The sequence below is a fragment of the Astatotilapia calliptera genome, chromosome 3 (genome assembly GCF_964374335.1).
Source record: "Astatotilapia calliptera chromosome 3, fAstCal68.1, whole genome shotgun sequence".
In the NCBI taxonomy this organism is placed as follows: domain Eukaryota; kingdom Metazoa; phylum Chordata; class Actinopteri; order Cichliformes; family Cichlidae; genus Astatotilapia; species Astatotilapia calliptera.
Window position 1 is genome coordinate 57,472,760 of NC_137424.1, and position 13,580 is coordinate 57,486,339.

Here is a 13,580-nt window from a genome sequence, read left to right on the forward strand (position 1 = left end):
GTATATAGTTTGAAGTTCGCATTTTCGACCCAATGGAGACTGAGTCGCTGCATCTTGTAACTGTGTCATCTTAAATTGGTCATGTGATTTTGACACGCCGGTGCATCCGTCAGCCCCAGAGGGTTAAGGCAAAAAAAGGGTGGGACTAACAAGCTGTACTGGGGACTTCCCTCTTCAAGCATGAAACTTGGTATTTGATACTTTTGCTTCCTGACAAAAATAAACACAATTCTTGACTGTTGTTCAATTTTGTTGATTTTTATTTTGATAAAAACTCACTTGAGCAAAGGATTAAAACTATTAAATAGAACGGGAGCATACCGAACTTTAACCATCAAGAAATGTGAGATCAGTTTTTCTGATACAATTAATAGAATAATGTAATAAACTGAACAAACAACACAGAGTTCTTTACTGCTCTGGAAAAAAATAGTGACTTGAATATGGATCATCTTTTCACTCAGGTGTTCACCAATGACTCACAGCTGTCTCACATTCTCTAAATATGAACATTTTAACCAGGATGAATTCTCATGTGCTTCTTTAATTGCGTCCTCTGGACAAATCTTTTCCCACAGGTGCTACAAGAATATGGTTTCTCACCTGTGTGAATTCTTGTGTGTTTTTTGATAGCTGATAAGTCAGTAAATCTTTTCCCACACGTGCTACAAGAATATGGTTTCTCACCTGTGTGAATTCTCGTGTGTTTTTTGAACGCTGACGGGTCAGCAAATCTTTTCCCACAGGTGCTACAACAATATGGTTTCTCACCTGTGTGAATTCTCATATGTTTTTTTAACGCTGATGAGTCAGAAGATCTTTTCCCACAGGTGCTACAAGAATACGGTTTCTCACCTGTGTGAACTCTTAGATGTGCAGTCATTCTGTATTTATCAGGTAAAGTTTTTCCACAGACATCACACTGAATAGACTTGTTCTTTGTGTCCGTTCTACTTGGACGTCTGTTCTTCAGCTCCGTACGTCTAGAAGATCCTGAGTCCACATGCTGGCTTTCTTCATGATCTCGGCTCTCTGCTCTAGAAGAGCTGTGAGAAAGGAGCTGCTCACTTTTTGGTTCTGGTTCACTGTGGGAACTTTCCTCATAAGTGGGTGTCACCATGAAAGTATCAGCCTCCTGCTTCAGTCCAAGCTGCTCTCCCTCCTGACTGCTGCACACTTCCTCCTGTTCCTCTTTAATCTGTGGAGGCTCTGGGTCCTTCTGGTCCAGAATGGAGTTCCTCTCCTGGTTACAGACCTGCTGGTCTGTAAGAACATCTTCTTCCTCAAAAGCATGCTGCTGTACAACATCTGAAGGCACAAAGGAGAAAAAATGATAGCAAAACAAACATTTGAGAAAATATTTACTGGTCTTAACCATTAGCAGGTCTCTACATAGTGAGCATGTTGCTCACATATACCACTGAAATTTAAAGTGTACAAATGTGACAAATTATTCAGGCACTGATGCAAATGTTTAGTTCTAACATTCTTATTAGCAAAGGTCAAATTTCAAATTCATATGTGAATATCTGTGACGTATGAAATAAATAGATGTTCTGTTTTGTTAAATGAATGTGTATGTCTGGATTGGCTACAGTTATAACAAGGCATGCTAGGGCAGAGTTCTATTACATAGGTGTAAACGTTTTGGCTGTGCTTGAAATGCCGTAAAAAAAAATCTCTTCTTGCCTGATAAATCTAAGTTTAGAAACTCTGAATTCCATATTTTCCAAAACAGAATAGAAATATTTATTCATAGTTACCCATGTTGGAGTCAAATGTTAAATATTGTCATTGTGTTACTTAAATTTGTAAGTCTTAGTTCAAGCAGCAGCATCAAAGACATTCCTTTGTCTCTGACCACCTCTCCAGCCAATTTGTTGGTGGGGGAGGCTATAGTGTTTCATTATAGGGACATCCTATGTTAAGGTTGTGTTTTTTGGTTAGTAAACTTCCTGCCGTTATGACCCTTTTGTGGGCAGGAGGACACACAAGTGCACCCCCAAACACAAACACACACACACACTCGCACATGCATATACATACACACACATGCACACACGTGCACACATAGTTATTTGGATAAAAGTTGCCACTGTTGTACTTAAATTTGTAAATCTTGTCCTAAACTGCATGTTTAGATGTTTTTCTGTTCCTCCCCTACACACCTTAGATGGTGGGGAAGGCAATTAGCTATAGTGTTTAACATTTCATGAAAGATTCTGGGTTTCCTTATTTGGTAAAGAATGTTTACTTCCTGCCCTTTATAGGCTCACCTGTGTTTGTATATAGTGGACCGCTGAAGCGGTTAAATCGTATACAGGGGTGAGGGGAGACGACCCTTTGTGATCAGAAGACAGTGCCTTTAACTTTTATGACCATATGGGTTTTACAATGGGTGGTGCTTCTGCTCACGGAATAAAAAAACTGCAGGGAAGGCTGGTTCTTTGAAGTTGTCTGGGATCGGGCAGGAGCTCTTAGCTCCAAGACCCTGATCCGATCAGCTTCCCTTTAAAATGGATAGAGCTTTGTTCACAGGAATAAGTCTCTGAACTAGGGCTGGGCCATATCATACCGTTCACAGTAATACCAGTATAATGTTGGGCAACGACAAGAAAAGGAAATATCGCGATAGAACATGGGTAAAACGCGCATGCGCAGTGCCTTTGTTTTCGTACGCACATGGCGAAAAAGGCACAGCGGCAACTGAGAATGACAAGGGTGAAAGTGGATCGTTGAATGAAACGGAGGAACCAGAATTGGTTTGTAAAAATGCAACTTCAGCGGTGTGGAACTGGTTTAGCTTTCATCCGTCAGATTTATTACCTTTTCCTAAAAGACTTTCACATGTGGGCACTCCCATATGCAATGAAACAAAGAGCCCCTATCCACTCCCCACTTAATACAGGCGTCTGGGATGTTTGGGTTAAAATGATGCAATTTTGAGAGGGTAATATAGAGTCTTGTTAACCATCTATATTGAAGTAATGTTGATTGTCTGACTCTAGGCCAAGGAGCATGATTTATACCACTCATCATCAGATATATCCATTTGCAAATCATTCCTCCATGCCTCTAAAATAGACTCTATGGAAAACTCCAAAGAATCAACAAACACTTTGGAAAAATGCAGAAACTTGACCTCTCCCATTTAGATGTTTTATAACTGTGCTCTCTAGAGAACAGTAGGTGGAGAGTTCTAAGCTTTAACCTTGTGTGGTTAAAATAAAATTTCTTAATTGAAGAAAATTGAAAAAGTGTTTTGCAGGAATAGAAAATGTACTTCTAAGTTGTTCAAAAGACATTAGAGTATTATTCCTAAATAAATCAGACACTTTTCTTATACCTTGATCGAATCAAAGTCTAAAGCCTGCATCTGCCCTACCGGGAGGAAAGCTGTTGTTTCTAAATATTGGAGGGAACCTTGACAGTTGTGATGTTTCTCCCAAGTAGTTATGTGTTTCAAACCAGATTATTATAGTGTTTTTCAGAAACGGATTCTCAGTTTGTTTATTTAGTGTCTTCCTGGTAGCCAAAAAGTAGCACATTAAATTTGGAAGTTTTGATTTAGTATTGATTTGTTTAAGTTGGTGCAAAACAGGATCACATCATCAGCATATAGGGCAATACGATGGTCAATATTGCCTACTTTAATTCCTGATGTTTTTATGAATTGAATTGACAATGCAAGAGGCTCAACTGCCAAGGTGAACAAGAGAGGTGACAAGGGGGACCCTTGTCTAGTTCCGCGGTGTAGTCTGAATGGTGTGGAAAAATGACTGTTAGTTAAAATCTCTGCTTGAGGATTGGAGTATATCAATTGAATCCATTTAAAAAATGTGTTTCCAATACCAAACTTTTTCAGAACTTCAAATACAAACGGCCATTCCATCCTGTCAAAGGCTTTTTCAGCATCCCCTGAAATTAAAGCATTGTCTCTGCCCTTTTTTTTCATAAATGATATTCATGACCCTCCAAATATTGTGAGAAACTTAGATGTTTCACATCTTTCATTCTGCTGGATTTTATGCATGCATTTACCTTTTTGCATGAGTTAATGGCAAAAATGTGTTCATGTAAATGAAAACAGAAAATCAGGCTAAAGAGATTCATTCATGCTGCTTATTACAGTTGGACCTTCAATTCTTCTTGTGCCTCTAAAAATAAATGCAACCTTGAGCTGTGGTTATTCTCTTCCATTTGTTCTTATTAGGGTATGGGGTGCTGGAGCCAATCCCAGCTATCATAGGGAGAGGCAGGGTTGACCCTGGAAAGGTCAACACTCTGTCGCAGGGGCAACACAGAAAGACAGACAACTATTCGCACTGACATTCATACCTATGGGCAATTTAGAGTCACCAACTAACCTAACCCAGCTGTGTGCATGTCTCTGGAGAGTGAACAAGGGGAGAACATACAAACTCCACACAGAAAGACCTAGACACCTGGGGCCCGTTCTTCGTACGTCGCTTACTACATCCAAGATCAAATGACACATCCAAGATCAAATCATCGCGCTAACCGTGAGCTCGCTAATCCGGTTCTCCGAACACACCTGCTGTTGACGATTACTACAGCTGGATGAAGTAATGTGAGATCACTGGGTGTCGTAAAAGGGGCTACGCATCGAGAGTAGAAACATTGATCGGCAACCCTCTGATTGGTCGGCGAAAATGTCGAAGGAGCGCGCTTGGTATTTTTCGGCAGCAGAGCAAGAACTCTTGAGTGAGGGATTTCAGGAGTTTCAGAGTTTAATCAGAACGCAAGGGAACACTGCAAAGGCTGCAAAAGCAAGGAGAGAGGGCTGGCAGAAAGTTGCTGACAAATTAAACTCGTAAGTAATTTAATAATAACAATAATAATGGATTGGATTTATATAGCGCTTTTCAAGGCACCCAAAGCACTTTACAATGCCACTATTCATTCACTCTCACATTCACACACTGGTGGAGGTAGCTACGGTTGTAGCCACAGCTGCCCTGGCGCAGACTGACAGAAGCCAGGCTGCCATATCGCGCCATCGGCCCCTCTGGCCAACACCAGTAGGCGGTAGGGTAAATTTATTAGATTACACTATATTATCCAATATTATATTACATTATATTATATTATGTTATATTATATCCCCTTTCACATTAGAGCCACAACAGGACCCACTAGAACATGGGAACAAGTAAAAGTGAAATATAAGAATATTCTACTGAATGGTAATATTTATCACTTATATTGCTTTTAGTCTCTTGGAAAGAGACCCTGGAATAATCTGTTTGTTTGTTCATAACAGCAACCAAGAAAAGGGCAGAGCAAACAAAGACAGGTGGTGGTCCTGCACCCCCTCGTCAACAAGTTGGTTAAGTGAATAATACCCTCACGGGAAAATCGATATCTCTCTATGAGCACACTGTCGCGCTGAGCTAAAGGATCCTGTCTGTCCCGCAATATACGCTGAATTCTGAGGACTCTCCTTATCAATCTTGCACCTTCCGCAATGGGCTGCTCGTGTAAACGGACAGGATATGGCTGCGACAGGCTTCCCAAATCCACCTTCGCTTTTATAGCCGTGGTCTCTCATCTTGATTACACGAAGTAATTTACAATTACTACTCTGAAATATGAATTACATCTGTAATAATCACATACATGTAATAGAATGTTAATAGTACATTTCCCTTTTTTAGGGAATGACCTGTATGTATCTGTGTGACATCAATAAAAGGATCAAGTGCTGCATTATCTTTAGTTACATTGATGTTATTTATTTATGGTGAAACAGTGGTGGAATATCGCTGTTGCTTTCGTATAAATGAAGCGGACATACCTGCGTGGCCGCGATCTAATCCTGTTTACATAAAGTAAACCTGCTCCCGAGCAGGTTTACGCTTACGGCTCTGTTGCTATGACAGCAAGTCCCGGATGAGCTTCGGGGAACCGAACGATCCAAGATCACGCGAAATCGTCAACAATCTAATCCAGCTAACTTACTTAGCGAGGTACGAAGAACGGACCCCAGGTGGAGTCAAACCCAGGACCTTGTTGTTGGGAGCCAACAGTGCTAACCACTGTTCCACTGTGATGCCTGTGAGTCATATTCAATGTTATAAAGACATCACAGTTTTACATACCTATTCTGTGTAGCTTTATCTCAGGTTTCCAGATAGTCTCCATCTGTCTGAGCTGCTCTTCATCAGTCCAGACGATAATGCCTTCAGCCTCCTTCTTCAGTCCAAGCTGCTCTCCCTCCTGACTGCTGCAGAGCTCCTCCTGTTCCTCTTTAATCTGTGGAGGCTCTGGGTCCTCCTGGTCCAGACTGGAGTTCCTCTCCTGGTTACAGACCTGCTGCTCATCCAGACCCTCCTCTTCCTCACAGTCATGTTGTCGTGGGAAGTCTCGAGGAACAAAGAAACAGAAGAATAATAATGACCAATGTGTTGATACATAAACTCAAACTATTTTATAAAGCATGAATCAAAACCTGAATAAATGCCGATCAGCCTGTCATATGACCAATTATGAGCCACACACACACAGAGGGAAATAGTTGTGCACACTAACAGCTAAACGCTAACATGTTAGCATTGAAGCTCCTCACTCCACACAGAAAGACACAAAGTTTCCCAAACTAAACTGCAGGGTGACACCATGAAAACATCAGTGTGTGAAATCCTTCTTTAAATGAAGCTTCACTTCAACTGCAGAGAAGTCTGTTAACAACTTGTTAAATGTGTTTTCTGCAGACATCTAACTAGATCTTTACTGCACAGCCTCAGTGTTTACAGAGGATCCAACACACACCTGATGTACTCAACACTGGAATCTGTTAGAGAAAAAAAAGTTTAGTAAATAAATCAATTAAAATGTTTTAAAACCTAACCTATCAGTGACCATGGACCTGCACCAGTCCAACATAGTCCATCACTGGACACTGACCCACAGCACTGATAAATACCCAGTTTAACATCTTCTAGTAAAGTCAGTCACACTGAAGAATCTGAGCTTGAACAGCACAGAGTTAAAAACATGTCCATACCTATGATGTGTGAGTTTCTGTCGGGTTTCCGGCTGATATCCAGCAGTCTGTGCTGACGGTTGATCTCCTCCTCATACTGGACGATGGTTTTTTGAACCTCTGAGAAGATTTCTTCACAAACAGCAGTTAGTCTCTTCTTGATGAACTCTCTCAGATACTGAACTGAACTCATCGCTGCTTCAACTGGGGCTGAGCGGATCGATACAAGCATCGATGAAGCGATACAGGTATTGCTATCAGATCCACACTGATGTGACGGGATCAATACTTCAGTTTGTGTCTCTCCTCCAAGTTCAGTCCGCTTCATCAACAGCAGCCATGTCTGCACACACACCGCTCCTCTACCACAGTAGTGCTGTCCTCCTCCGTTCTTCTTTGGGGCCTGATGGCGTTTGACAAATCAGCTTACAGTTGCATTAATCCCGCCTATTGGACTGGAGTGTGGACAGGAGAATAGCAGGAAAAACAAGGATAATTATATTCTTTCATCAATTTTATAATTCAATAGTATAATTTGCCATTTACTGCTAAAATTGTCATTTGTGCTGCTTCTGTTTTAAAGATATTAATGAAAATGTAAAGGTCAAAAGAGCAACCAGCCCCTCCACATTACACAAATCAAACTAAATTGATGTCAAACATTTGTGCTACGTTTTGTGCTGCAACATATTTTGTTTGTGCTGCTATCATTTAAAATATATTAATAAAATAAGGTCTTGATGCGTGCTTAATGATCAAGGTAAGTAAATCTCAAAAGGTTGATTCTGTTCATCAGACAGCTGGGCCAGTATATCGCTGACCTGTTGAAACCTCATGCTTCATCCCGAGCACATAGTTCTTCAGGGCAGAAGTTACTGTTGCCCCCACGTACTAGGTTCAAAACCTGTGGGGATCAGGCTTTTCAGGCACCAAGGCTGTGGGACTCTCTATCGTTGTCGTTACGCTGCCAAGACTCCACTACAAACAAACTTATATTCAGTAAAAGGACTAGATGTTGTAGTCCTTGATAATGCTTCTGATTGAATTTAATCTAATTGTGAAGCACTTTGTGATTTTTATCTGTGAAAAGTGATATATAAATACATTTTATTTAATTACTTGATGTATTTTATGTGGCAGCATGTTATAGAGTCGTGTGTCTTTATTTTGCTGAACCACATCCCTACAAACACTCATCAGAGATCCGTTTCTCAGTATTTTATCACTCTTCATCTCCCTACAGGCGTATTTATCGCTGTTGTAGCTGAATCTGGTTCCACTCACCGAACGACGACCGTCTGGAGACGATTTTATGATCACTTTAAATCCGTCCTCGTGTCTCGTTGTCACGGTTACACTGCGCTCACTGTCCGTTTCCTCCACCTTACAGGTTTACTTTCACTCTGCTTGTTGTTCTCCTTTTCCGCTTTGTTTTCTGTTTGTTTGTCTTATTGTGTTTATCTTATTTCACCGCTACATCGCTCACCATCCACTTCTATTCTCATTTCACTTCCTGAGACGTCACTTCCCTCTGCAGTCTGCTGTCCATTCACAGCCCGTTAGGTCAACTTAGAGCCCCTCCCCCCTACACTGCTGACTGAGCAGACACCTTTGTTTGTTTGTTTGTTTGTTTTTCGGTTTATAAAACTTATAGAGACAGTGTAAATAGGCCCGTACAACAAATCTGCGACATGTTGAAAGACACTTGCTTAACCTTCTTATTGATACAATATTTATCACAGGTCCTCCATCATTCTGCTCCTGTATGTCGTTAAATTTTTCTTTCAGTCTCTCTGCTCATTTTGCTCCAGGTTCATTTGTGTGTAATCATTTTCTCACATATGAATTCAGATCAGACTCACTGAGCTCAACATGAACTTCCTGCGAGCAGAAACTAAAATTAGCGCAAAAACAGCAGGAATATTTGAAACATGGTGGATGTGTTGCAGACGAGTAAGAAGCAGAAATTTCTGCCTAAATTTTATTGGAGTTTTATTATTTTTCTTTTAAACCATAATGTTTGCTGATATCATGCCTCTGTTGTTTGCTCTCATCAATGTTCTGTTTTTAACTGGTTTTCACTTCTGGTCCAGATATTCTTCAACTAAACATCAGAAACCTTTATTCTAAACTAGTTTTTTTTTTTTTTAAAGCATCAGATACAGAGTAACTATCTACCATGATTTTAATGAGTCTTCTGGCAACAGATTTGAACTGGGACTGGTTATCTTATGTACTGAGAGAAGAAATCAATACTCACTACAGCTCACTTTTAGATTTTATTTGTTCTCCTCCAAAGTCTGGATTGTAAACTGAAAGGCCTAAGAGCAAAATTCCTGCCAAATCTTCTGAAATTCAAACAAAGCAGTTCAAGTAGTTATCAAGTACAAACCTTTCATCTAAAAATGTCTTTAAATGGTTTTACTCTAAATACAATAACTGGTTGTTAGTAGCACGATTACATAATCGTAAAAAATGCCCATAAATGTAAGTTCATTTTGAATCAGTGCAATATTATTTTCACACATCAATGGACCACTGAACTTCTCAGCTCATTTAGAAATTACACAAGTACATATAATGGTCAGAGATCAACATGAACCCGTCTTCTCTGTTTGACTTTAATCAATTCTGCAGTGTCTCCAAGTCCATAAAGAAAAAGTTCCGCATAGAGCGGCTGAGTGAATGTGGTCTGGACTCTGTGGAGGAGAGTCATGGTTTCAGAGACGCTGTAGAAAGACAGAATACCTGCTCTGTGATCCAGGTACACTCCTACTCTGGAGTAGGGTTGCAAAGGGGCGGAAAATTTCCGGTAAATTTCCGAAAAGTTTCCGGTAAATTTCCATGGTAAGTTAAGCTTGGGAATTTTGGAAATATTCCATATTGGAAACTGTCCATGGAAATAATGGGAATTATGGAAATTAATGGGAATTTAGGAGAACTAACTGGGAATATATTATTTCCAAGCATAAATATAAACAGAAATCATAAGAAAACCTCCATGCAAAATGTTTTCAACAGATATTTAAACAGATTTATTTGTAAGTACAGTAGAATAGAACACGTTTCAATAACTTGTTTCATGGATGAATAAAAACAGAAATGTTGAGTTCAATATTACCATCCCCTAACCCCGCTCATTCAAAAATGCCCCCTGTCCAAAAATCTCCACAAAGTCCCATTCAAAAGGTTAAATGAAAAATGCCACTTATCCTCCAAAACGTCCCATTAAACATGCAAATCTTCCTTCAAGCAATCCTCTTTTCTCATTTTTGCTCAGTCAATAGACTCTTCCTGGACCTCATCATCATCCAACAACATGTCCACTTCCTCAGCATCCAACTCTGAGTCTTCCTCTTCAGTGTCACTTTCCAGCCTTGTTGAGGATGGCTCTGTGTCAGGCTCAAAGAGCCGTAGGTTTGCCCGAATGCCGACCAGCTTTTCCACTCTCACATTTGTGAGCCTGTTGCGAACCTTTGTGTGGGTGTTCCCAAACAGTGACCAGTTGTGCTCGGAGGCAGCTGATGATGGTGGGATTTGGAGGAGGATGGAGGCTACATGTGCAAGGGCCTCAGATTCACATAGTCCCTTCCACCAGGTGGCTGCAGATATGTGCTGGCATGACTGCCATATTCCATCCCCTTTCCAAAGGCCTTGCTTTGTTCGATACTTTGCCAAACTGCCTAGAACTTTGCCTTTATCGAGACCCAGGTGGTCAGACATGGCTGTAATGACCGCATGGGCACCGTTGATCTCTTCCCCAGAAAGTATGCCCTTGTCATATTTGGGGTCCAGCATGTATGCTGCTGCATGCACTGGCTTCATGCAGAACTCCCTCCGCTGTTCCAATGACTTGACCACAGCCGTTTCCTCTGCTTTCAGTAGTCGGGAAGTGGGCAGAATTGTCTGGATTTCTTCTTTGAGTTCTGCAAAAAGGCACTGGACATCTGACAAGATGGCACCATCCCCCTCTATCTTCGCTATTGCTGCTGCAATAGGTTTGAGGATTTTCTGACTGCTAGATACTCTAGATACCCAGAACACATCATCCAAGATGACCTTCTTGATGTCACTGTCGATGCCTACAGACTGGGATATGGCCATCTCTTGCAGAGACTCCTTTCCCTTCAGAAGGCTGTCAAACATGATAACAACACCACCCCATCGCGTTATGCTGGGAAGCTTCAGTGTAGTACTCTTGTTCTTTAACTTTTGCTTTGACAGAAATGTAGCGGAAGTTACTTGTTTGCCTTTAACATATTTCAGAACTTGCTTCGCTCTCTTATTCAGAGTGTCCATTGTTTTTAGTGCCATTATGTCTTTTAGGAGAAGGTTTAGTGTATGGGCTGCACAGCCAATAGTAGTTATATGAGGGTAGGTCTCCTCCACATGTGCCCAGGCAACCTTCATGTTGGCTGCATTGTCAGTGACCAGTGCAAAAACCTTATCTGGTCCAAGGTCATTGATGATCACTTTTAGCTCATCTGCAATGTATTGGCCTGTGTGTCCGTTTTCCTTTGTGTCTACACTCTAGTAGAACACAGGCTGAGGAGTGGTGATTATGTAGTTAATAATTCCTTGTCCCCTGATATTGGACCATCCATCAGAGATGACTGAAATACAGTCAGCTTGGTCAATGGTCTGTTTCACCTTTGCTTGAACTCGACTGAACTCTTCATCCAGTAGATGAGTAGACAATGCATGTCTGGTTGGGGGAATGTATGCTGGTCGGAGAACATTCAAAAATCTCTTCCAGTACACATTGGATGTCAGCATCAGGGGTGAGCCAGCTGCATAGATTGCACGAGCGAAACACTCATCTGCGTTTTTCTGGCTAGTGTCATCCATAAAATCAAAGAATCCTCTGATGCCAGAGGGACCAGGAGCTGATGAGTGGGTATCTGACTCTGATACAGCTGAAACAGATTCATTTTCCCCTTGAGTGGAACTCCTGGCTGCTGCATGTGTTGGGCCTTGAGGAATTTTTTTGCACTTTGCAATGTGCTGCTGCATTTTTGTGGCATTCTTCACGTACGTCTTATCACAATACTTACACATATATACAGATTTCCCTTGTACATTAGCTGGTGTAAAATGTCTCCACACATCAGATAGCGCACGTGGCATTTTTCTGTAAAATAAAACAAGAGCTTGTAAAAATGCTAATGCAATGCAAGAGATCGTAATAATACAATTGCAATATGATAATAAACAGATATAAATAGTAAGGCTAGCTAAACAACTGGAATGATCTTCAAAACAAAACAACCAAATGAGGAAGCTAGCATCTTCTTTATGTTATACTAGCTATGGCTTATTTAGCATCTAACAGATGCTAGCATTTTATTTAGCATCTAACAGATGCTGGCATTTTATTTAGCATCTAACAGATGCTAGCATTTTATTTAGCATCTTATTAGATGCTAGCATTTTATTTAGCATCTTATCAGATGCTAGCATTTTATTTAGCATCTTATCAGATTGCTATCTACCAGATTAATACATTTTATGTGATATTCACAATTTAAACATTTAATGAATATATTTTCCCATAATATCATCAAAACTTACCTCACTTGTTAAGTCCACAGGCTCAAATGTGTGCCTTTAATACTCTTTGTCCTTCAGGCTCAAAAGTGTTGTCCATGTGTACATGTGATGGAGGCGTGCACAGTGCCAGTAGGTGGTCTCAATAGCCATGCAGCAAGCTTGTGCTCTGTACATGTGATTAAGGAATGGCATGGATATTCAAGTGTATTTGAATTGCATTTGTTTGTTTTTGTCAATATTATGCTAAAATATACTTTCCTCAACTATATTTAAGTTCCCTAAGAAGAGCCAACCTTCAATTTTGAAAATTCCCACTTTATTCCCATAAATTCCCGTTAATTCCCATAAATTCCCGTTAATTCCCATGGAAAGATTCCATCTTTGAAAATTCCGGGAATTTTGCAACCCTACTCTGGAGGACCGAGGACCTGAGAGGACAGTTTGGACTTTGTTATATTGAAATTCATAACCGTTTGTGTCACCATATAATGCCTGAGATTTGTCATTCCATCCAAATCCACATTCATTGCCCCTTCCTGCTCTGCTGATATTCTTGTATGCAACTGCGACATAAACTGCTCTCCCTCTCCACTCCACCTCCCAGTAACAACGTCCAGTCAGACTCTCTCTACTCAGGACCTGACACCATACAGTGAATCTGTCTGGATGATCAAAATAAGACTTTTGTTGCTTCATAAATGTTACTTTTCTGTTCCCCTCAGATAATAAAAGCTGTCTGTTTGCTGTGTTTGGATCCAGTGTGATTTGACATGAATATTTTAAGAATCCAGCTCTGGTCTTTGGCTCTGCTGGTGACAGTAAAACATCCTCTTCAGTGACTGTCAGTGAGATGTTTGTCCATTCCTCTCTCAGAATGTCCTGTAGTTTATCTCTGGTCTCTGACACAGCTGCTGTCACATCCTCAAAGTAGCTCAGAGGACGAATATTGATGCTGGATGAGTGTGTAGACTCACTGAGTGCTGACAGTGAGGGGTAGTTGTGTAGAAACTGGTTGTGATCCTCT

The 13,580-nt window shown here is 40.7% G+C and overlaps 1 protein-coding gene across 1 annotated transcript; it reads right to left on the reverse strand.

The window, feature by feature from the left end:
- Window positions 1-237: 237 nt before the first annotated feature.
- LOC113017528 (uncharacterized) lies at window positions 238-8,564 on the reverse strand. The gene is made up of 4 exons (XM_080298661.1): window positions 8,291-8,564; window positions 7,028-7,461; window positions 6,123-6,386; window positions 238-1,308 (listed from the first exon to the last, which is right to left on the reverse strand). Exons 2-4 carry the CDS (start codon window positions 7,332-7,334, stop codon window positions 515-517), a joined length of 1,365 nt encoding a protein of 454 aa, XP_080154787.1. The 5' UTR covers window positions 7,335-7,461; window positions 8,291-8,564; the 3' UTR covers window positions 238-514.
- Between the last annotated feature and the right edge of the window lie 5,016 nt (window positions 8,565-13,580).

Coding starts and splice junctions, on each gene's coding strand:
- LOC113017528 (XM_080298661.1), bottom strand. CDS start 7,334: ATGAAGCGGACTGAACTTGGAGGAGAGACACAAACTGAAGTATTGATC. Junction 6,387..7,027: donor CAGAAACTCACACATCATAG/GTATGGACATGT, acceptor TTGTTCCTCGAG/ACTTCCCACGACAACATGAC. Junction 1,309..6,122: donor GATAAAGCTACACAGAATAG/GTATGTAAAACT, acceptor TTGTGCCTTCAG/ATGTTGTACAGCAGCATGCT.